Source organism: Neolamprologus brichardi, chromosome 10, assembly GCF_056152115.1.
Source record: "Neolamprologus brichardi isolate AB-2024 chromosome 10, ASM5615211v1, whole genome shotgun sequence".
Lineage (NCBI taxonomy): Eukaryota > Metazoa > Chordata > Actinopteri > Cichliformes > Cichlidae > Neolamprologus > Neolamprologus brichardi.
This window is the reverse complement of record NC_142113.1, coordinates 16,432,276-16,453,315: the sequence shown is the minus strand read 5'-3', so window position 1 is coordinate 16,453,315 and position 21,040 is coordinate 16,432,276. Positions and strand designations below refer to the sequence as shown.

The 21,040-nt window shown below is 40.0% G+C and overlaps 3 protein-coding genes and 3 non-coding genes across 10 annotated transcripts; 5 read left to right on the top strand and 1 right to left on the bottom strand.

The window, feature by feature from the left end:
* The first annotated feature begins 1,933 nt into the window (after positions 1-1,933).
* On the top strand, positions 1,934-6,179 carry ddx52 (DEAD (Asp-Glu-Ala-Asp) box polypeptide 52). Its single transcript, XM_087846836.1, has 15 exons — positions 1,934-2,051; positions 2,284-2,530; positions 2,668-2,807; positions 2,958-3,143; positions 3,241-3,384; positions 3,538-3,649; positions 3,729-3,801; positions 3,927-4,130; positions 4,221-4,311; positions 4,453-4,575; positions 4,669-4,819; positions 4,903-4,978; positions 5,251-5,322; positions 5,439-5,735; positions 6,025-6,179. The coding sequence occupies exons 1-15, from the start codon at positions 1,965-1,967 to the stop codon at positions 6,059-6,061; spliced, it is 2,040 nt and encodes a 679-aa protein (XP_087702962.1). The 5' UTR covers positions 1,934-1,964; the 3' UTR covers positions 6,062-6,179.
* Positions 6,180-6,828: 649 nt separating this feature from the next.
* On the top strand, positions 6,829-9,333 carry rpl23a (ribosomal protein L23a). Its single transcript, XM_006800027.3, has 5 exons — positions 6,829-6,900; positions 7,853-8,033; positions 8,280-8,456; positions 9,008-9,077; positions 9,269-9,333. The coding sequence occupies exons 1-5, from the start codon at positions 6,831-6,833 to the stop codon at positions 9,281-9,283; spliced, it is 513 nt and encodes a 170-aa protein (XP_006800090.1). The 5' UTR covers positions 6,829-6,830; the 3' UTR covers positions 9,284-9,333.
* On the top strand, positions 8,076-8,147 carry LOC118454852 (small nucleolar RNA Z17). The gene has a single exon (XR_004843919.1). It is a non-coding gene; the product is annotated as a small nucleolar RNA Z17 (small nucleolar RNA).
* On the top strand, positions 8,863-8,934 carry LOC118454851 (small nucleolar RNA Z17). Its single transcript, XR_004843918.1, has one exon. It is a non-coding gene; the product is annotated as a small nucleolar RNA Z17 (small nucleolar RNA).
* LOC118454850 (small nucleolar RNA SNORD42) lies at positions 9,124-9,192 on the top strand. The gene has a single exon (XR_004843917.1). It is a non-coding gene; the product is annotated as a small nucleolar RNA SNORD42 (small nucleolar RNA).
* A 2,984-nt stretch (positions 9,334-12,317) lies between the features above and the next one.
* Positions 12,318-20,057, bottom strand: birc2 (baculoviral IAP repeat containing 2). Of its 5 annotated transcripts, none has more exons than XM_035911691.2 (13): positions 19,989-20,057; positions 17,816-18,635; positions 17,461-17,741; positions 16,099-16,401; positions 15,648-15,936; positions 14,897-14,996; positions 14,672-14,750; positions 14,527-14,575; positions 13,859-14,101; positions 13,650-13,748; positions 13,118-13,273; positions 12,970-13,011; positions 12,318-12,839 (listed from the first exon to the last, which is right to left on the bottom strand). In XM_035911691.2, exons 2-13 carry the CDS (start codon positions 17,907-17,909, stop codon positions 12,646-12,648), a joined length of 1,929 nt encoding a protein of 642 aa, XP_035767584.1. In that variant the 5' UTR covers positions 17,910-18,635; positions 19,989-20,057; the 3' UTR covers positions 12,318-12,645. The 5 variants fall into 5 exon arrangements, with proteins under 5 accessions (XP_035767584.1, XP_006800086.1, XP_006800087.1 ...); XM_006800023.2 differs by lacking the exon at positions 19,989-20,057 and adding an exon at positions 19,479-19,526; XM_006800024.3 differs by lacking the exon at positions 19,989-20,057 and adding an exon at positions 18,910-19,468.
* Positions 20,058-21,040: the final 983 nt, after the last annotated feature.

Sequence of the window (21,040 nt, the reverse complement as noted above, 5' to 3'; positions counted from 1 at the left end):
TCTGCTTTTAAGATTTGGGCTGGATCAGGCTGCTGGGGGATTTACCATGATGCACTAAGCATTTCTTCTTCACACTGTGTATTTAATCATTAATCTGGCTCTCTTCCATAGTGTACTTTTTGTTTTGTTTCCATGCCCCTCACTCCCAGCCTGTTGCAGCAGATGGCTGCCCTTTCCTGAGCCTGATTCTGCTGGAGGTTTCTTACTGTTAAAAGAGGAGTTTTTCCTACTGTTGCCAAGTGCTTACTCATCGGGGCATCCTTTGAGAGCTTACTATTTGATACCTTAAAATTTAAAGTGTATAAAAAAAATTGTGATTTGATGTTACATAAAAAAATGAATTGCTACTTTGGGTCACTATCCACCCTTAAATGTTGCTACTGCAAAAATCAGAATGTGTGAGATACGCTCTACTCTAAAATTTCATCAAATACAGTCCTGTGCAGAAGTGTTAGTTTTTAGTCCACTTCAAGATATCAGGAGAGCATCTTGATTATATTCCTCAGAATGAGTGGCAGTTGCTTTGAACAGCTGTTCACAACACCATGGAAGTAAAACAGTAAAGTTAGTACTTTCAGATTGTTGAATCATGTTCATCTGTTAGTATCACTTTCACAGGTCACGTGGTTGACCTGTGATTGTATGATTATGAATTGTAACAAATAAAGAAAATCCTTGAAGAAGCAACTCCTACACAATTTTCTTCTAAATCGGCCAGAATTGGGATAATATGGTTTATGATTGATAAGCCCACATAAATTTGCGACTTTAAAGTGAATAATTTTTGTATCTTTTGGGAATAATACCCTATATATATATATATATATATATATATATATATATATATATATATATATATATTGTCGGGTGAAAAGGGGTGTTTTACTTTTATTTTAGCAGTAGCATCATTATTATATCAGAATCATTTAATAAGCATTGCATTAAACATTGATTGAAGCTATTGACATTACATTTAACATTTGTATTACAGTGATTGCTATAACCTGGTGTTAATTTTCTACTTACAGGTGTCCGAATAATCATATTATCTCTCATTGCAGGTGTAAACATGATCACCTTATACATATTGCAGTTTGTTGCTCATTATAGAGTTGTGCCCGAGTTAATAAAGGTCAAAAACTTCAGTCAGCGTTATGACTGGCTGATCCATGGTGTGGGATGACGTTGGGCCCAGGAGGTTGCACGCGCTTACGTAATACTGATATCATGTGATTCTTTGTGATTTTTTTATTTAGTTATATCTTTTCATTAAGTTTTTAAGTAGTGGTAGTTAATTAAACCAACATTCATTTAATATTGCATGCCTGATTCAGCGTATTATATACAGGTCAACTTGATAATTTGCAAAACCTTGTAGCAGTAATGTTGTGTCTCCGTAGGGGACAGTTGGCTCTAAGGAGAGGCGTGGGAGCCAGTGTCTGTCCTCGAGACGAAGAGAATGTTTTTTTTGCTGTGTCTAAAGTTGTCAATATTGACTGTATTGTACCACCTGTACGCATGAGGGGGCGTCCTAATACCCTGATTTTCATAAAACAATGGTTGTGTGGAGTCTTTAACGAGATTTGATGCTGTCTGCTGTATGGTGTCCATCTCCCACGCGTGTATTCATTAAATCATCGCTTGACTTGACCCGGCCGGACCAGTGTGGTTATTTTTGGTTTCCTCCTGTATCCATCCTCAATATTTGAATCCGTAACAGTTTATATATATATATATATATATATATATATATATATATATATATATATATATATATATATATATATATATATATATACACACACACACACACACACACACACACACACGAGGATAATTAGTGTAAAGTTGCCTCACTCGCTGTAACACTCACAGGCCGCAACAGGGGGCGCCAGAGGCGAGAGGTGGATGATCCGGTTGTTGATTAGTGATGCCTGATCGGGGCACACCACGCTGTTGTAGAAATGGACGCGTTCGAGTTGTTTCGGAAACTCGGAGTTGGGGCTAAATTTGACCTGAAGAGGTTTGGTCAGGACGCCGCTCGGTTTAAGGTAAGCTTTATAGTGTAGCTGATGACGTACTGGATGAAAACAGTTCATGCTGTTAACCAATCGCTATGGTTTAATGCATTTTAGCTAACTTCGAGTTTTGCTGTCCTGCTTGTGTAGGAGTATAACGTTTTAGGCAAGTTGTTGTGCTTAATACATGTATTTGAAGAATAGTACAACCGTAACACTCACACATACATGTACACACACGTTTGTGTATCGTTTTATTTTGTAGCCCGTGAGGAGTCACGCAGAAGAAGCTTCTCCCGATCCTCTCTCTGCGATTGATTATTTTGCCACAGCCAATGGAGCCCAGAGCTGGACCCAGGCACAGGAGGAAGAGGAGGGCAGGGTAGGGGAAGAGGAAAGTGAAGATGGAGATTCCGACATAGGAGGCAAAAGAAAGCGCAAAGAGGAGGAGAGAGAAGTGAGGACCCAAAAGAAGAAGAAAAAGATCAAAAGCAACCAAGTGGAGGTGAAAGGTAAAGAAGTTGTAGTAGTAAAGGATGCAGTTTTAAAGTGTTCACTATGGAAACCTTGTTATTACAAAAATTTCGAGTGACATTTAGAATGAACATGATCAGGCTGTTCACTCCTGTTTGATGTCTTCTGTCTGAAGCTGGCGGTGAACTGCTGAAAGAGATGCAGGGAACTGGCATCACCTGGACCTCTTCTTTGGACAGAAAGATCCAAAACCTGCCGAGTGACGGGAAGGAGAAATCTTCGTTGAAGAGGCTGAAGCATCTTCATCAGGAAAAGGTCCTCACTGAGCTACATCTTATAGCACAAAGAAGTAAAATAAAGAGATTCTGCAAAATTTTAAAACTGCTTCTTAGTGGTGAAATGCTGTGCAGAACTACTGCTGTCCCCCTGTCTGCCATCGGAAAAAGTATTTCTCTTTCATTCTAGGTCAATCGTATTCGCGCCCAAAACCGCATAAATGTGCATGGCTGTGACATACCTGACCCTGTGTGCACATTCGAGGAGCTGCTGTCCGAGTATCGCCTCAACCCGCGTGTCCTTCAGAACCTCAGAGACGCTGGGCTGAGTTCCCCAACGCCGATACAGATGCAGGCGATGCCCCTCATGATGCATGTAAGCACACATGTTCGTCCTCATTTCTTTGATTTGGTATTAGTGCACAGACAATGATTTTCTGAGGGTTTCACTCTTGGTTTGGTCTGTCTGTCAGGGTCGGGAGCTGCTGGCCTGCGCTCCCACGGGATCTGGGAAGACTTTGGCTTTCTGCCTCCCACTGCTCGCTCAGCTGCAGCAGCCAGCCAATCAGGGCTTCAGAGGTGTGATCATCTCCCCAACCAGAGAGCTGGCCAGCCAGGTATGCAGCATAAATTAGAAAGTGATCCTTTTAAAAAGTAAAGAGGCCTTTCCTGCTGTGAACGACAGCAGCTGGTGATAGATAAAGGATGATAAGTGACTGACTTCCTGTGTTTTCAGCAGTATTTGGTCATTGTTGTTGAATTGTGTTCAGACCTACAGAGAGCTGCTCCGTCTGTCAGAGGGAGTCGGGTTTAGAGTTCACATCATAGACAAAGCGTCACTAGCGGCTAAGAAATACGGACCACGGTCAAACAAAAAATACGGTAAGAGATTGTTGGCTCATAGAAGATGAAAAATAAGTGAATCTCACTGGATTTTAACTCCTGATGTTTCTGTGTGCAGATATACTCGTCAGTACTCCAAACAGACTCATCTTCCTTCTCAAGCAGGATCCTCCAGCTATCGATCTCAGCAGGTGACATTTGATCTGCTCCACTCTGATGGTTTTTGTGTGTCGTACCCACTCTATTTGTCTCTTTATTACTTAAAAAAAAATTAAAAAGAAGACAGATTGATGATGTTCTGCGTGTTGCTTTTCAGTGTGGAGTGGCTGATTGTCGATGAGTCCGATAAGCTGTTTGAAGACGGCAAGACGGGCTTCAGAGAGCAGCTGGCCACCATTTTTCTGGCCTGTTCCGGTCCAAAGGTGCGCAGGGCTTTCTTCAGTGCCACTTGCACGGCAGATGTAGAACAGTGGTGCCGCCTGAACCTCGACAACCTGGTTTCTGTGAACATCGGGCACAGGTACGGCTCTAGCTGAAGAACTGCTTATTGCAGCAAATTCATGCCTTCTTTTTTTGTCACAATAGAAACATGGGTGTTTCATCTTTTTAGAAATACAGCTGTGGATACGGTAGATCAGCAGCTGCTGTTTGTCGGGACAGAGAATGGCAAGCTTGTGGCAATGAGGGATATCATCAAAAAAGTAAGGAGCTTACTTGATTTCAAATAGAACAGATTTATTAGTGGTTATTGCATAAACACTCGTTTAAATAATTTCTAATTTCTGATTATTTTATCTTACAAGCTAAGATAAAATAAAAGAGTCCTCTTTTCTGTGTTTCAGGGCTTCCTGCCGCCCATGCTGGTGTTTGTTCAGACTATAGAAAGGGCACGGGAGCTTTTCCATGAGCTGGTGTATGAAGGCATCAACGTGGATGTAATCCACGCAGACCGCACACAGCAGCAGGTACATCAACACACCTACCGATCCTGTCATTTATTTCCATTTCAGTTTATTTATTGAGTGCTCTCGTCCTCACCGTTTGCTCCTATGTGTCAGAGAGACAACGTGGTGAACAGTTTCCGCTCCGGGAATATTTGGGTGTTGATCTGCACCGCTCTGCTCGCCAGAGGAATCGACTTCAAAGGCGTAAACCTCGTACTCAACTACGACTTCCCTACCAGCGCTGTGGAGTACATTCATCGCATTGGTTGGTTTGGACAGTGATCCAAAAATAATCAGCCTGATGTTTCCACTTCGTCTTTGACGCGTATCACACTCTGTGTCTGTCAGGTCGTACTGGGAGAGCTGGACATCAGGGGAAGGCCGTCACCTTCTTCACAGAGGATGACAAACCTCTGTTGCGCAGGTAGAAAAAGAGCAAACTGAGTTTTTTCTTCATTCAAACCCATATCCAGCTGTTGACACACAATTTAAAATTTTCTGGATTTCCCATGGACCATCCTATTGGGTTCTTGGTCTCTATCGTTGGTGTTGCTTTTTTTTAATAAAATAATTTCACTGCAGACAACGATTGCAAGTTTAGGTCACTTCTTGCCATTAGTTTATTTTTAAAGCACCTTGAATTTAAAAACTGAGCCTGTAGTTTTTCTTCTTTTTCCCTATGCTTCTCTTTAACAGTATTGCTAATGTTATAAAACAAGCGGGCTGTCCTGTACCAGACTACATGGTTGGTTTCAAGAAAATACACAGGTAAGAAAGCTCCATGATTGCCTGCACATTTACAGAAATGTTTCCTTTGATTTAATGCTTAATTGCTCCCTGTTGAGTTTTGGTAAGAGCGGTCTGGTCGTTATCTTTTTGTTTAGCAAAGTAAAGCGGAGACTTGAGAAGAAACCTCCCAAGAGAAGCACCATTTGCACAACTCCTCGCTTCTTAATGAAGACCAAAGGCAAAGATCAGAAAAAAGGAAACAAGCGAGCAGCGAGAGGAGAGCAGAAAGGAGAAAACAGAGCTCAAACAACATCACACCAGGAGAAAGAGGAAAAGAAGACGAAAGGACAGGGGCTGAAGAAAGGAAATAAAACACAGAAAGAAGGAAAAGAAAAACAGAAGAAAGTGTCTCAGAAAACAACAACAAAGACTTCAGGAACCAAGTTACAAAGGTGGGGAAGGACTTTCATGCACATTTATCCAGCCCAATAAACTACAAACTGCAATCATATCAAACTCTGTTATGTAAAAAAACAAAACAAAACCCATACATATATGATAAATGGCTCTGTACACAATGTAAATCCAATTTCCTTAGCATACCATTAGAGTGAAAATCTGTGAAAAGTTGAAAGTAGGAAACATTATTGTCAAATATATCACAGAGGCCTGTATGGAGCCGTAAATTGAACCCACTTGAATAAAAAATATTTCTAATATTCATTCTTTCTTCTTCAACAGGAAAAAGGGGAAGAAAACTAAGCTGAAGGCAGACTAGAGGAGTGCGATGCAGATGGACTGATGAGAAGATGCATTTGCAGTCTGATTTATTGCCAACCTTTGCATTTGTGCTTTGTAATATGAGAGTATAAAATAAACTTTTATATGTGTATAAACTTTTTTTGGCATTTTATTACATTTGCTCACCTGACTGAACATAATTTTGTATATTTGTTAATAAAGATGATGACTGTGAACGTACATTAAATAGCAACTGGGTATTTTTGATTAGAAATAAACTAAAAACTGTAAGTTATTGTACTCTTGAGGGCCAGCTATAACAGACGTTGCCCTAAAATGTACCATTTCTGTTCAACCCTTCACCAGACTTTGTTAGTGTTGGATTAAAACTTTAAGGGCAACTTAAAAATGGGTATTCATACACACAGATATAATAACTGTTATTAAATCAGGCGAAATTTATTTATAAATATAAATGTCTTTATATATAAAATTTGAAATATATTTCTTGCCAGTCCAAACTGCTGAAACCTAACTGAAACCTATTTTCCTTCAATAATTGCACATACAGCACTGTAACAACAGTCTGGTGCTTAAAGAGACGGGAGATATGTTTATCTAATTACATAATTATTTTTTCATGAATTTATATAAAGAAAGAAAAGATTATTGTAAAAAATTTGAGAGTCATGCTAACAAAGTATTTTCGTAGCAACGTTTCATCAATGTGATAGCAAAAAAGCAAACGCAAAAAGCGATAGCAAATTTCCTAACTATCGCGATACATTTGCTATGAGATCTCGCCCATGCAATATACCGCAGGAAACCCCGTTCAGTCTTCCTTTCTCAACATGGCACCGAAGGTGAAGAAGGAAGGTCCGTGAATCTACTAGTTTTGAATGAATAAATCGTATATTTTAGTTGAATTGGTGCCTCTATTTGTACCGTATGGGTGCGGTATGAAGGAATATAGTGAAATTGTTTTGTTTGAGCTCAAGTTGTTGCTGTCAGAGCTGTAAATATGTGATTATCTCAAGAGTGTGGGTCTGGCATGTAGACTGTAACGTGATGCTGGCTAAGCTAAGCTAAATCAAGCCGCTGTTGATGAAATCGCATGTGTTTACAGTTACATTTATTTAATGTTTTCTTGTTAAGTCGTCTCTTATGGACAAGGCTTAGCTAGTTCATCTCATTATGGCTTCATTAACTCAGATATGTCTGTGGATTAGACGTTTTAGCTCATGTTAGCAATGGCCTTAGCTTAGCAGGCTTAAAAACGTTGCATTAGCAACGCGTGAGAGCATCTCTAAATTTCTTTGATGTTATTGAAAATCTGACTGTTGAAGTTTTAGCTGTTGTAGTCAGCGATACTTCCTGTAACGTAAAAAACCCTGAGAGCGTGTTGGTGTGCTAGTAATCTGCCTTCTGGGTGTTAATACTGTGTGGATGGCAGATATGGTTGTGTGCATACTGAGCAGTAAGAAGTAAACTCCCATGTCTTTTAAGCACATGTATCTTAAGATCATATGATTCAATGTAAATACTGACTAACTTTGAAATAGCTGTGAGGCAGATCCATTCAGCTTCATTTGTATATAATGCTTATTTTAGTATTTGTGTCAGTGTAAATGTGGATTTCACTGGATCAGCTACAAATCATTACAGAATTCAGTAGATGACCTGCTGTGTACATTGTGTAAAGTATGTGGGCCACGGGTTGACTTGGCAGTGCTGTGATATTTTCCAAAGTGTTCTTTGCCATATTGACAAAGCCTAGAATAATGAACCACTGTCTAATAGTGGTAACTTTCTTTCCCCCCAATCATAGCTGTCCCTGCCAAGACTGAGGCCAAGTCAAAGGCTCTGAAGGCCAAGAAGGCTGTGCTGAAAGGCGTACACAGCCACAGGAAGAAGAAAGTCAGGACTTCTCCCACCTTCCGTCGCCCTAAAACCCTCCGTCTCCGCAGACAGCCCAAATATCCCCGCAAGAGTGCTCCTCGCAGGAACAAGTGAGTTACAAACAGTTCACGCAGGTCACAAACATGGACCTTGGTGCACATGATGGTAATAGCGATCAAAGCATGAAAAAGCATGATTCCAGTTTTTTAAACTTCTGATGCACCAATCTTAATTTTTTTTAAAACATGTTTGTAGTGAGCAATAGTGAATAAGCAGTTAACCTTTAATTATATTGTAGAGACTTTGAAATTAAGTGAGGACCTCTGACCAAAGAACTTGTGCATTTTATTTTATAGGTTGGATCACTATGCCATCATCAAGTTCCCCTTGACAACAGAGTCTGCTATGAAGAAAATTGAAGATAACAACACACTTGTGTTCATTGTGGATGTCAAGGCCAACAAACATCAGATCAAGCACGCTGTCAAGAAGCTGTACGACATTGACGTCGCCAAAGTCAACACACTCATCAGGTAGAAATCCTCACATTGCTGAGCTGAAAGCCAACTTCATACAGACCTTTTCAGTCCTTTACACATTCCCATGAAGGAAGCATTGACTTCATATGTACTCATCATACGCTGTGCAAGTATCTGGATAAATATGACATTTAAGTGGATGTGTTGAAAACAAGACAAACCAACACATCAGGATATTACAGGAAGATTTCCAACCGATGTTATTGTGGGGGACATGGGTCATGGGACCCTTTTTTACCCATTCATTTTGTATAGCATTGACATGACAGTGAGGTGTGTGTGTGTGTGTGTGTATAATTTGTTTTAGCCTTCTGGTAAATGATTTGCCTGATATCTGTCCATCTATGTCCCAGTAATGAATTTGAATTTGCCACATCTGACAGCCAATAACAGCCAATTTGGTGCACATGATGGTAATAGCGATCAAAGTATGAAAAAGCATGATTCCAGTTTTTTAAACTTCTGATGCACCAATCTAAAAAAACCAAAACATTTTAAACATGTTTGTAGTGAGCAGTAGTGAATAAACATGCCTTTATGTGCAGGCCTGATGGTGAGAAGAAGGCGTACGTCCGTCTCGCACCTGATTACGATGCGTTGGATGTTGCAAACAAGGTGAGCCTTTATTCCGCTGTTGACTTTCTGAAGCCAAATCAGTCATGTGCATGTGATGTAAACTTTATATTTGCTCTGAATGTCTGTGATGCATTCAAAGGAACCACTGATGCAAAACAGTGCAGATACAGATGTGACGACTCTGTTGATGGACATTGTGTAATTAATATCCTTTTTTATTTTATTTGCAGATTGGCATCATCTAAACAGCAGTCGAAGAGACTTGTGGAATAAAAATAAATATTTGTATAAACAAGCTGTTCAGTCATCTTGTGTGTTTTTTGGGGCGTAATTTACACTTTTGACAAAAACTTGAGTTATTGTACTTATGATTCAGTTAAGCTGTGGAAATACTGCTCCATCCTGAAAGTGAAATGTGTGCACTTTTCTCCAGCATAGAAAATAATTAGTGTTCATCTAAGCGCTTACATTTAATTATCAACCTGTGAACGATTGGCTGTGATCCCTTTGTTTTTTCTTTTTTATGCAAACACTTACATTTGATAGCAGTTTCTAATTTTAGTTTTTTAGTACAAATTTCAGTGCTTTGATGACGATGAGAACCTGCTAAATTTATTAGTTTAAGCTCTCCTGATAGCAAGTTTGAGATTACTGACTGTATTTACACATTTTATAAAAGTTTATACATGTTAATGATATTTTTGGAGCACAAAAGAACAGTAAGTAGAGGGGAAATTTGTGATTTAAACATCTGCTTGCTCTATTTTCAGTTTAAATATTTGTCAGTTATACAAAATATTAGCAGTGCTCACCCATTCCTGGTTCACTCCACAGCAAAAGAGTGAGACAAGGCATTGTTGCACGTTATGGAGGTACACACTGAAGTATCACAACCAGTCAAGGTTGGCGACCAAAGATCATCCACCCTTTCACTCAGCAATGGATCACCACAGGGATGTGTGCCGAGTCCTCTACTATACACCATCTGCACCCCCTTGCATCCCAAAAGCCGATCTCCCTCCCCTATCCATAAAGGGTGACTGCATGGAGAGGGTATCCTCCTTTAAGTTCCTTGGTAACCACATATTTGAGGACCACAAATCAGCCCTGGTGAAGAAAGCCCAGCAGCGCTTCCCATTTCCTGAGGGTTCTGAGATTTGAAAGGCTGCAGACTGACCTAATACGGTCTTTCTATTGAGCCACAATCGAAAGTGTGCCAGTGCACGCTATCCCCGTGTGGTACACTGGTTGTACAACAGCCAATAAAAAGAGAATAAAGAGGGTCATCAGAACTGCAGAGAAGATGATCGGCTGTCCACTCTCCACCCTGGACTCCATTGCTGGCTCTAGATGTCTCTCCAGAGCCTGGGCAATTATAAAAGACCACCTCCATCCTGACCACCTCCATCCTAACCACCACCTCTTCAACATCCTGCCCTCTGGAAAAAGGTTCCAATTCATTAGGTGCAAAACAACAGACTAAAGTATAACTTTTACCCATGGGCTCTCAGAACCATAAATGCAAATTAAGAGTTTTTTACAATCATTCTTTTGCTGCTATTTGCTATTTATTATGTTGTTTTGTGTGTGTTTCTTTTTGTTTCCGTGCAATATTTTGGCAGATGTGCAGTTTCCATCATTCAATGACCATAGCCCTTCCACCCTTATTTATTATTTATTATATTTTATTACGATGCCCTTGTACACCCCCACAATGCTTCCTGTAACCCAAACATCGCATATATAGTGTGCATAGTGTTCTTATATTGTTATTCTTCTTCTCTCTTATATATCGTTTTCTTTACTTTCACACCTTTGTGGCCTTACTACCTAATTTCACTGTGCAAACAGCTGTACATTGACAATAAAAGTTCTAAGTTCTGATATGTGTAATTTAGAGCTAATGTGTTAGTGTTTTAGTTGATGTGAATGTTGAACCAAGTTCCAGGTAAACTGGTCTCATACCAGCAGACTGTAATGTGAATACTTTTGATAGGAAACACGGCACCCCTAGTCACGTTACAAATTATTTTAATTTTGTTACTTTAGTATGTAGAAAATCTTTAATTGTAGCTAGCTGAATGGTTCATCATTTATACCTTGCTGTCACAGCTGTGTTTGTGAAAGCTTCCCCCCCCCTTTCCTAAAACTAAACTGAATGTGACAGGCAGGTTTTGTAATAAATTTGACTACAGATGACAGGATTCTTGGGAGTGTGAACGCCATGAATCCCAGAAGCATGTGTGCAGAGCCTAAGTGCTGCAGACTCACTCTGGAAATCAGTCTGTCTGGTCTATACAGAAATGTTACACTTGAAAAACACATCATGGTGACAATTTATTTCTATGTCTAAACAAGACAATATGCTATTTGAACAATTACACTTTCTTTAGCCATGAATTTGACAGTATTGTTTTTAATCAATTATTTGATTTGTTGCATTATTTGTTATTGTTTTGTCATGCTGCTGAAGAGACTGAGGACATGTCATGAAAGTCTTGCCAAAGGTGTAAGCTAACACTAGTGACAAAACATTGGCACATGCATGTTTACTGAAATGCATAAAAACTACTTTTAAAATATCTTTAAGCTGTCATTTTTGTGAGTACAGTACATGGAGTCAACTTCTAATGCGTCCTAATATTAAATGTTAGAAAATCAATTTTAAGACATTCTGCATCCTCAAACTGGATATTTCTGCAGGATGACCCTGCACCAAGTGTCTGCACATAGCTTTTTTCTGTGAAGGCATACACAAATCATTTCTCATAATAAATTACCTGTGATTTTCTTCATGACTTCAGCTCTGATTGCAGCCCTGCTGTGTGATTGTTCTTAGTGATGTGCAGCAGCAGCTTTGTAAGGTGATAAGTTTGATCTATGCCATCTGTAATTGTTCCTGTCACCAGACAATCATAGTACTTTCTTTACTTCTGTATTGAAAGCATCAACCTACTGTACATGACTTTCCTGTAATCATCTGATGCAGTTTCTCTTTGTGGCTTAATTTAAAGAGTGAACATATGGTGGGGTGGGGAAAACACCTATCACGGGGCAGCTTGCACTGACACTTTTGTTGGCACATGCAGGTTAATGTTTGACAAACTAGGACAATTAATATATCAACAGCAGTGAAAGCAATGCCACTACAGTCATGATTGTTGTTTAACAGCTATCATCATCAGTCTTGATAGCATCCATGATTTAAAAGAAAGGTGCCTTTTTATCTCAGTAGCAAACACATCCACTGCATGAATGAACAGACCACAATAACAGATGTAACTCTGAAAGTGATTGTTTTATTAAAATTCAAGCATGTCATTTGTAGACAGATTGCACTGAACATTGTGTTTTCATCCATTTTCTGACTTGTTAAGTTTAGGGTAAAGTATAAGTAAAAGCATGAGCATTACAACTCTACATCACTTTCAGATACGGTTAGTCTGCGAGCTTCATCTCGTTATGTAGATAAATCTACAAACTTGTGAGTGATACAAGTTGAAAAAAAGAAAAGGTGGGCCATTACCCTGCCACCCTTTCCAATAAATATAAACTGTTGCCTATTGATTAGATTTACATGATAAAACTGTGACAGCAGATCTCCTGCTTATGAAAGAAAGGTTCGAACTGTGCCTTTAACAAGGCCTCTGCAGATCGGGCACTTTCGCAGTGATGGCGCACACTCTTTACACACCACCAGGTGTCCACAGGGGATGAAGACTATGTTGACCTCTTTATCCATACACACTTTGCAGGTACGCTCCTCCTGTAGGCGCCGCAGCTGCTCCTCCATTGGGAGGTCTGTAATACAAAGGAGATTTTTAAAAAAGAAAAAGAAATTAGGTAAATGAAGAGATAGTAATTAAACAGTAAAATGAATTGAACACAAAACAATTTTACGGGACCGTGAGCTCTGCTTCAGGCTACATACCTGAAAGATCCTGGCTTGGTGATGCAGCTTCGTTCGACTGAGCTACAAGCAGAAAAGACAGCACGTACTTAACCACTGAGCTACAGTTTGATCACATTCATGGTTTCCAGTGCAAACCAGTCTGTATTTGAACTGCTTACACACATACCCATGAGATCTCTGAGCAGGTGGACGTCATTTTTCTGAATCCAGTTGCGGAAGACCTCAGCTGCAGCGTTTCCCTTTGTGAGGATGAGCTCTATCAACCTGGCAGTCTGCTGCTGGGCAGACGTCTGAGCCAGAAGACCGCTATACTCCTCAGCAGCTGCAGGTAAAGAAGGGCACACGTGAAACACTTTAAACAGCTGAAATAAAAGATGCAACAACATATTACACTGTTGCACCTCGAGTTATGTTGTACCTTTATTTAAAACTGAGAACAGAGGCTACCCAGAAATTCCACCATCTGATTTAGTAGTATTTGCCCCTGACACCAAACACTCTAGGTTTGTGCATTGGCACCAGGTGCAGGTCTTTCGTCTCCATGTTTTTAATCACAAAAATGTAACCCTGGCTCTATGATTCAGGTTTTGCTGATAAAATTATGTTTCAGATTTTCATTTGTTATTTAACCAAGAACAGATGTGAATTCAGACAAAAGTTGTATTTGTTGAGATACGAGGGCTTAAAAATGTACATACTCAACACATTCTGATCTCTTAAATGCTCAAACAGTGGCTCAACACTTTTTAGTCGTTGGATCAAAGCTGCCTGGTGTCTCTTCACAAAGGTGAAGCCATCTGAAAGGAAAGGAAAGATTATCATTTCACTGCAACAGAACACCTAAACGGTTTTGATTTTACATTTCCATAAATTAAGGGAGTGAGAACAGTATCAATGTCAACTCCACCTGATGCCATCGCCTCTGCCAGCATCTCTCGCTCCTCTTCTCTTTTCTGATCTTCTGCACTCAGCAGGTCTGAGACCAGCTCCTGGACTGTCCTGTAGTTCTCGCCACTGGTCAGGATTTTGCTCTGGACCGTTTGCTTGACTAGACTTCGCTCAAAGCCCATCTCTAAAGCAGACTTTATCACGGGGGTGTTCATCATGACAGCATCCTCAGACCGCTCCTCTCCAGGGCCAAGGTGAACCACTGAGTGAAGAGAAAGCAGACATTTATAGACTTCAGTTTTAACAGAAAACAAAGAGCACCAGTCTCTCTGATCAGAATATGAGAAAATTTTTGTTCATCAGACTCATAAAATCGTTAACGATCCTATATCCTTTCTCTGGAGCATGAGTTATCACCCTCAACTGCTCTCAGTCCTCCCAACATCTATTTCACTTTTAAATAAGGACTCTGCTCAGTTTAAAAGGTCCAGAATCACATTGTTGTGCACTCGAATGTTTGCTACAAGTATTTTATGGTAAAATTAATTTTTATCTTGTTTTATTTTGCTGGTTAAAGATCCTATGTGGGACAATAAAGTTTATTCTTTTCTTATCTTAAATATTCTTTTTGGGGCGATTTTAACAAACCTTTAAAAAATGTAAAGAATTTCATTTTTCCAAACCCACCTGGTGGATCCACAAACTCTCTGGAGTTATTGTCTCCATTTGTTAAAAGCTATTGTGGAAAAAAGGGAGAAAACAGCATTTTTTTAATGACTCATTCCAAACCACATGTTTGAACTAAATCTCAGATGTGTTTGTCTTTACTAACTTGCTCAAAAAGCCGAGGAAATCGAGCTTGGATCTGGTGAACAAAGTCTTGTCCTTTCTCCTGGAGCAAATATTCACACCTGCAGTTAAAAGAGAAGTACAAGAACACAAACATTCATGAACCACCGCAGGTACGCACACCATTTGCCTAAGCAGCACTTTTCTACAGCACACTGTGTTCTGGATAAAACTGATGACAAATCGACTTTACAACAGCAGAATTTACCGAGGAAACCACTTAGCATGTTCCACCCATGGATCATCTCCAGACTCCCAGCATCGCAGGCCTCCATCGCAACAGAAACACTTGACGTCATCATTACGACCTTCAGGAGGGGCAAACAAAGAGCGTTCAGTTTCAGTATGTAGCTTTGGGCAAATTTAAGAAATGGGGGGGGGGGGGAACCCCAAAACAAAAAACACACACTCTTCTTTTCACTTCTTCAATTTCGCCTTTAGCTCGAAAGCACTGATCTCATCACATTTAGATGCTTTATTTAGTTTCGTTATGACACTTGAGTTTATAACCAGGTGTCCCCCTTGATATGCTTTATTTGAGGACTTTCCAGTGAAATCAGAGAAACTCGATAAGAAAAACACTTCTGTGGAACTCCCTCAAAAACAGCAGGAAAACCCTCCGACATTACAACCACTTCATGTAAAGGAAAGATTCTGAGTAAATTTCCAGAAAGTTTATCACCAGGTAAGAATTTCTTATAATGACCAAAGTCAAACGAAACTTTTGACTTTGGCACTAAAAACATACAAATTAATATGGTTTTTCAACCATATTAATTTTTTATATTGAAACTAGCATTAACTGCCTTTTTGGCCACTTTAGAAGAATACAGCACCTTATTTACAGACAGCAGCCAATGAGTAGCATAACCTCTCAATAAAAAGTTCCACAGGTCAATTAATGAAGGTAAGTCAGTCAAGGTCACTGAACAGGTGTGCCTCTTTGACAGCATCCATACCTACATAGTAGAAGCCAGCTTTAGCCAGCTGCTCTGGGCGGACGGGGATACGTGATGGCCAGTTAACAAAAGTGAGCAGCCTCTCCTCACTCTGCTGCATGGCAGGGTTGGACACATTGGTGAGGACTGTGGCTCCTGAAGACATCTGGGAATTCGCAGCTAAGGATGCAGTTGCTGCTGCACCAGCTAGCGACACATTGTCAGCCCTGTCACCTCGGACAAAGCGACAGTTTGGATAATGCCTCTGGTGTTCAGATAATGCTCTGTCCCCTGGCTCCCAGTTACTTAGCTGCAAAGGGGGAAAAAAACAAACTTCATCAGTTTGGTGTCTGAATGATGTTACTCATCTTTATAATACTGCCTTATATTTTTTTTAATGTAAAATAACTGTTTCAACAAAGAGCTTTAAGCAGAATAAACCCAGTACAAACAACAACACACACACACACACCTGTCCTCCACAACTGAAGCAGGCCACTCGATCGCCCTGCCCTAGGTAATAGAAGCCAGCTTTGGCGAGTTCAGCAGGCATGATGATTGAGAGTGTCCAGGAATGGAAGGTGTCCAGGCGGTCTTGCTCTCTGCGCATGGTTGGGTTGTGGCATGTTGGTCTCTGGTGGGACATGTCCTCAACACCTCGCGAGCTCAGTGGGCTGGAGGGCGGAGGAGCAGAGAAGGCCATATTCAGGTAGCCAACAGGCTCTTCACCTTGGCTTACTGCTGTGTTAGCAGCAGCTGGGCCGGGACCAGAAAGCTAAATAAAAGATAAAAAAAAAAAAAACTTACTCAGACAGCTCAGTGCCTCTGGGCACTAATCTAATCTATTAATCTTACTGTGAAGAACTATTAAGAATAACTGTTTAAAAGAAATTGATAGAATTGTAACATATCAATAAGAAAATCCTTAATTTTTTTTTTTTTTTTTTTTTTTTTTAAAAGGCTGCTTACTTTAATCTAACATCAAAGGGATTATAACACTTGTAAATGATTAATTTAATCTAATCTATCCATCTTTGAACAAGGCATTGTGTTGCCTGTGAGTCATCATGTTAAAAAGGTGACTGATCATTAGAAAAACCCTTTGTCAATTATACTAGCACAGCTGAGAACTGTTCTGATAATAGAACAATAATTTTTCCCAGCTGAGCCTCAAAATTCCCACTTCCTCAAAGGTTCTTGTTGTAATAATGCGTAACACTACCACCACCTGAAAACCAAAAACTACCTCTAATTAGAATAGGAAAATGTGGAAGATGGTGTACCACCCACATTAAAGTCTCATTAAATGATACCGCTAAAAGGCGGACTGAGCTCGTTTGTGAAAGTAGCAGTACACAGAGTTGTGTTAAAGTTCTCAATATTTTTGGAAATTACTTGATGGAATAACCAATTTCTTGAATCAAGAATATTCTGGCAAGTTCTTTACTATAATTTATTTTTTTATAGAAAACTTTTAGACTGATCAAATCCACAAAGGATGATCCTCTAGACCAGGGGTATGGAACGTTAGTCCTCAAAAGCCGGTGTCCTGCAGGTTTTAGATCTACCACACCTGAATCAAATGATTAGTTCATTACCAGGCCTCTGGAGAACTTCAGGACATGTTGAGGAGCTAATTTAGCCATTTAAATCAGCTGTGTTGGATCAAGGACACATGTAAAACCTGCAGGACACCGGCTCTCGAGGCCTGGAGTTCCCTACCCCTGCTCTAGACCACAAGTGTCGAATGTTTGAAAAAAAGCCATTTCTAAGTGACTCCAAAATCTGAGTGGTAATAACTCTTATTTGAAGAAGCATGCATTGATGATCTTACTGGTATCGCTGGGACAATGCGGAGAGGGGAGAAGGCGGAATGAGAAGAGGAGAGGAGGTTGGCTGTAGATGGGAGGCTCTGGATGAAGGAGCAGGAAGGAGAGAGCTGTCGGTGTTTCTCTGTTGGACAGTCGCCGGGCTGCCAGCCCTCAGCTGTCACGTTACATCTGAAACACTGCACGCGGTCACCCACGCCGGTGTAGAACCAACCTGCTCTCGCCAGACTTCGTTCGGTGACTGCAGATGTTGGGAATCGAGCAAAGGTCGAGATGCGGAAGAGCTCTAGAGGATAAAAACAAATTGGTTGAGTTTCAAAGGTAAGCTACAAATAAATTAAAAAAAAAGTACATATATACCTGAGGAGTTATCATATTGCAGTTCAGGTGGAGGCCCATTGCGAAACAGACCCATTAAAAACTGATTGTTTTTAAGCTGAAGAAGAGTTTCCATTTTGGGAATTTAGTGCAGTAGATAAGGAAAAAGAGATGTCCCTCTGAGGGAGAGGGGTTTGAGAAAACCCAAGGTCTTGCTCTCTCACACAAACACACTCAGTAATGCCGAAGAGGTAAGCAGACGAATGGATAAGGATGCAAAAGAGGAGGGAGCTCTTAGCTAGATCAAGATAATTAAAGCTTAAGAGCTCTTGTGCAAAAAAACCCCAAAAACTTTGTTTCACCACAACCATGATGCAATCTTTACTTGCATCCATATTACCTATGCCTAGCAAAGAGGCACACCTGAACTTAAACATTTAACTGCCTAAATGTCAGCATCTCTCTTTTAGCCACAGTTAACGCAGATGAACGTCAAACAAAATCCATCCTCTGCAGTAATGACACAGCGTGAGTAAAATGCACACGTAAACATGACATCACCCAGGATCGTTATGCACACTTAGGAAACACATATCTGACATGCCACCAAACCGCTCCAACTCAAACATATAGCATATGGTTATGCGAACATACAAAACATGTTAAAAATTTGCCTCTAGCAGATGTACACGCACACGCACACACACAGACCAAGGAATTCCTGCTCTCAAACCCCTCCCCCCATCTTGGACATCCCTTTTTGGGGGTGTTTAAGGGTTCATAATTCAATAAAAACAAAACAATTTAAAAAAAAATTTATCCTCCAGGGGTAACACGAGTGCCTCCTTTATATCAGCAGAATCTGTAGATGACAAGAAAAAACATACATAAGACATGCTGTAGTTATGTTTCATGGCCATTTCAGCAGTAAAAATCTTGCAGGCTCAGTTGATATAATATTACACGGCAGGTCACAGAAACAAACGTCAAACTGTTTTGATGCTAAAGCTTAAGTCTCCAAAGTGATATATTTAAAACATAAAATTAGGATCAACTCCTGTCACTTTCGAGAGATGTTTCGGTGCAAAACCATTACACAACAAATGGCAGCTAGACCTCGTGACAGATCTACTGACCTTCATGTGAAAAATCGCTGGAGCGATCCTATAACCCACCTGACACTGACTTCTTAATAAATCAAAACTGAAAGTGCGAAGATTGACAAGGAGAGACCGCATTCAAAAGTGGGCTCTCGTTCTTGGAGGAGAAAAGGGACAATACTTGCTGTAAACTGAAGTGGCAGGTACGGTATTTCCGCCAGGTACTTTCCACACCAGCTGTCTGTAATTACGCAACAGAGTTCCCGTCTTAGCCATTTAATGTGTCCTAACAATTAACATGTCAGGTTAGGAGGGCACTTGGTTTATTTACATTTTTGTTTCGCACAATCAAAGTATGAACCAAAACGCACGGTTAGCAAGCAGCTAAAGAAAGATATGATTATAAGCTTTGCAACGGGCGTTAGCTTGCTAATGCTAACGGCTGCTAACATGAATTTCAGTCTCTTTCCGCTTCGTTAACGCGCGGGGCCACAACATTGAGGAAGGGAAATAAAAACTAGCTGATGTCCGTGACGCAAAACGCCAGACGGTACGTTATTAGCAACGTGGCGTGATATGTCCTTTCCACTGTTGTGCTAACTCACCGCTTTCCAATATGCTCGGAAAGTCCCGAAAATTCTAGCCACGCCCCCACGAATTTACTTCCGGTTAAAACTAACCAAAATATGAATGAATCGATAAGATATCCCACAGCTAAGTCCCTACATCCGAAAGTCGTCCTTGGGGTCCCAAAGGTCGCCACGTTGGATGGATAACAAACTAAAGAAGGCATGTTTTGTGTCAAAAATGTTCTCGCTCGTATTTCACTGATAAAATCCACTAAAAATCCACTGATACACTAACAGACCCTACAGTAATCAGTTTGTCAGCTCACATTAAACAACACAAAGAGCCACATTACATGAGCTAACTTATTAATACTACTCACCTTTTTATGTAAGACTTCGTGGATGAATTAAAAATATAGAAATGTTCTTACATTTACAGGAGATAAGTAATCCAACAACAGTCTGACACAAGTTTAAATCTTGTGTCAGGATTATTAGATTAAAATAAAAATCATTTTTAAAAATCCCATTAAATGAGATACTTACATAGAGGGCTTGATGAACACAAGGCAGTCGTTTCAATGCAGTGAATCATTTTAAACCCGTGAATGACTGAATGCATGTGGCTCGGGCTTTCCCTTCACGCCACGCCCCCACAAGTCACAATGGACAGCGTGAAGTTCTTAAAGTTTCCCTTCAACAGCAAAATTCAGGTAATTGCCCTCCCCACACGTCCTGCTTAAAACCATTTGTTTTTAAGTCTTTGTTTTTCTGAATAATTTAAAATTTCAGTATGAATAAAGGTTTCACTGTTCTGCAAATCCCCCCCCTTGGGGGAAATTTGCTAAACACATTAACGTACCGAGAATCGAGACAGCCCCAAATGCTGTCTGAGACAAAGCAAGTACACTTGACAGTGGTCTTGATTCAATAACTGAGTGATCAAGCAGCTTAAAATCACCATTTAAGTATTTATACATTAAAAAAAAAAAAAAAAAAAATCCAATCTTTTTATTGTATTTAACATCCTGTACAGGTTGCCAGTTAGGCAATCTTTCATACACATATTCTGTCTCTCTGTCTCTCTCACACACTCACACACACCTCTTTAGGCTGTAGGAAGAAGCTGGAGTGCCCACCCATGTTAGCACAAGAGGAGCATGCACAATGCTCATGGCTGTGGGTTGGATGGCTGATAGCATCTGTGTTGCCTGTTGTTATGAAGTGGAATGAGTTGCCATTAATGTGTCTTTTATGGTTTAAAAAAAAAAAGAAAGAAACAAAACCCTTTGTCAACTCCAATGTTTCACATATCAGCAAGGGCAGACCTGGAGAAATTTTCTTAGGATGGCATGGAAATCAAATTGGGTGGTAAATATAGTCCATAACTTAATTATTTTCTGTAGCCCACATAATTAAACATTTCAGTTACATATCACATGTGAATTTGGATTTTATGTATCGTATAGCCTGTATAATAAATAAATATGTAGCCCAATAAATATAAAATCCAGAAAGCTCCACAACATGGGGCGGTTCATTTACAAATACAAGTCAAAAAACAATTCTAACTTAAGTTTCACACTTTTTTTTGTTAA

What these genes read in the sequence shown, in the direction of transcription:
- ddx52 (XM_087846836.1), top strand. Translation starts at nt 1,965, where the DNA reads ATGGACGCGTTCGAGTTGTTTCGGAAACTCGGAGTTGGGGCTAAATTT. An exon ending in AGCATCTTCATCAGGAAAAG is followed by an intron (nt 2,808 to 2,957) that starts GTCCTCACTGAG and finishes CTTTCATTCTAG; the next exon opens with GTCAATCGTATTCGCGCCCA. An exon ending in TCTGTGAACATCGGGCACAG is followed by an intron (nt 4,131 to 4,220) that starts GTACGGCTCTAG and finishes TCATCTTTTTAG; the next exon opens with AAATACAGCTGTGGATACGG.
- rpl23a (XM_006800027.3), top strand. Translation starts at nt 6,831, where the DNA reads ATGCAATATACCGCAGGAAACCCCGTTCAGTCTTCCTTTCTCAACATG. An exon ending in ACCGAAGGTGAAGAAGGAAG is followed by an intron (nt 6,901 to 7,852) that starts GTCCGTGAATCT and finishes CCCCAATCATAG; the next exon opens with CTGTCCCTGCCAAGACTGAG. An exon ending in AAAGTCAACACACTCATCAG is followed by an intron (nt 8,457 to 9,007) that starts GTAGAAATCCTC and finishes CTTTATGTGCAG; the next exon opens with GCCTGATGGTGAGAAGAAGG.
- birc2 (XM_035911691.2), bottom strand. Translation starts at nt 17,909, where the DNA reads ATGGAAACTCTTCTTCAGCTTAAAAACAATCAGTTTTTAATGGGTCTG. An exon ending in GCAATATGATAACTCCTCAG is followed by an intron (nt 17,742 to 17,815) that starts GTATATATGTAC and finishes TTTATCCTCTAG; the next exon opens with AGCTCTTCCGCATCTCGACC. An exon ending in ACCAAGCCAGGATCTTTCAG is followed by an intron (nt 12,840 to 12,969) that starts GTATGTAGCCTG and finishes TTTGTATTACAG; the next exon opens with ACCTCCCAATGGAGGAGCAG.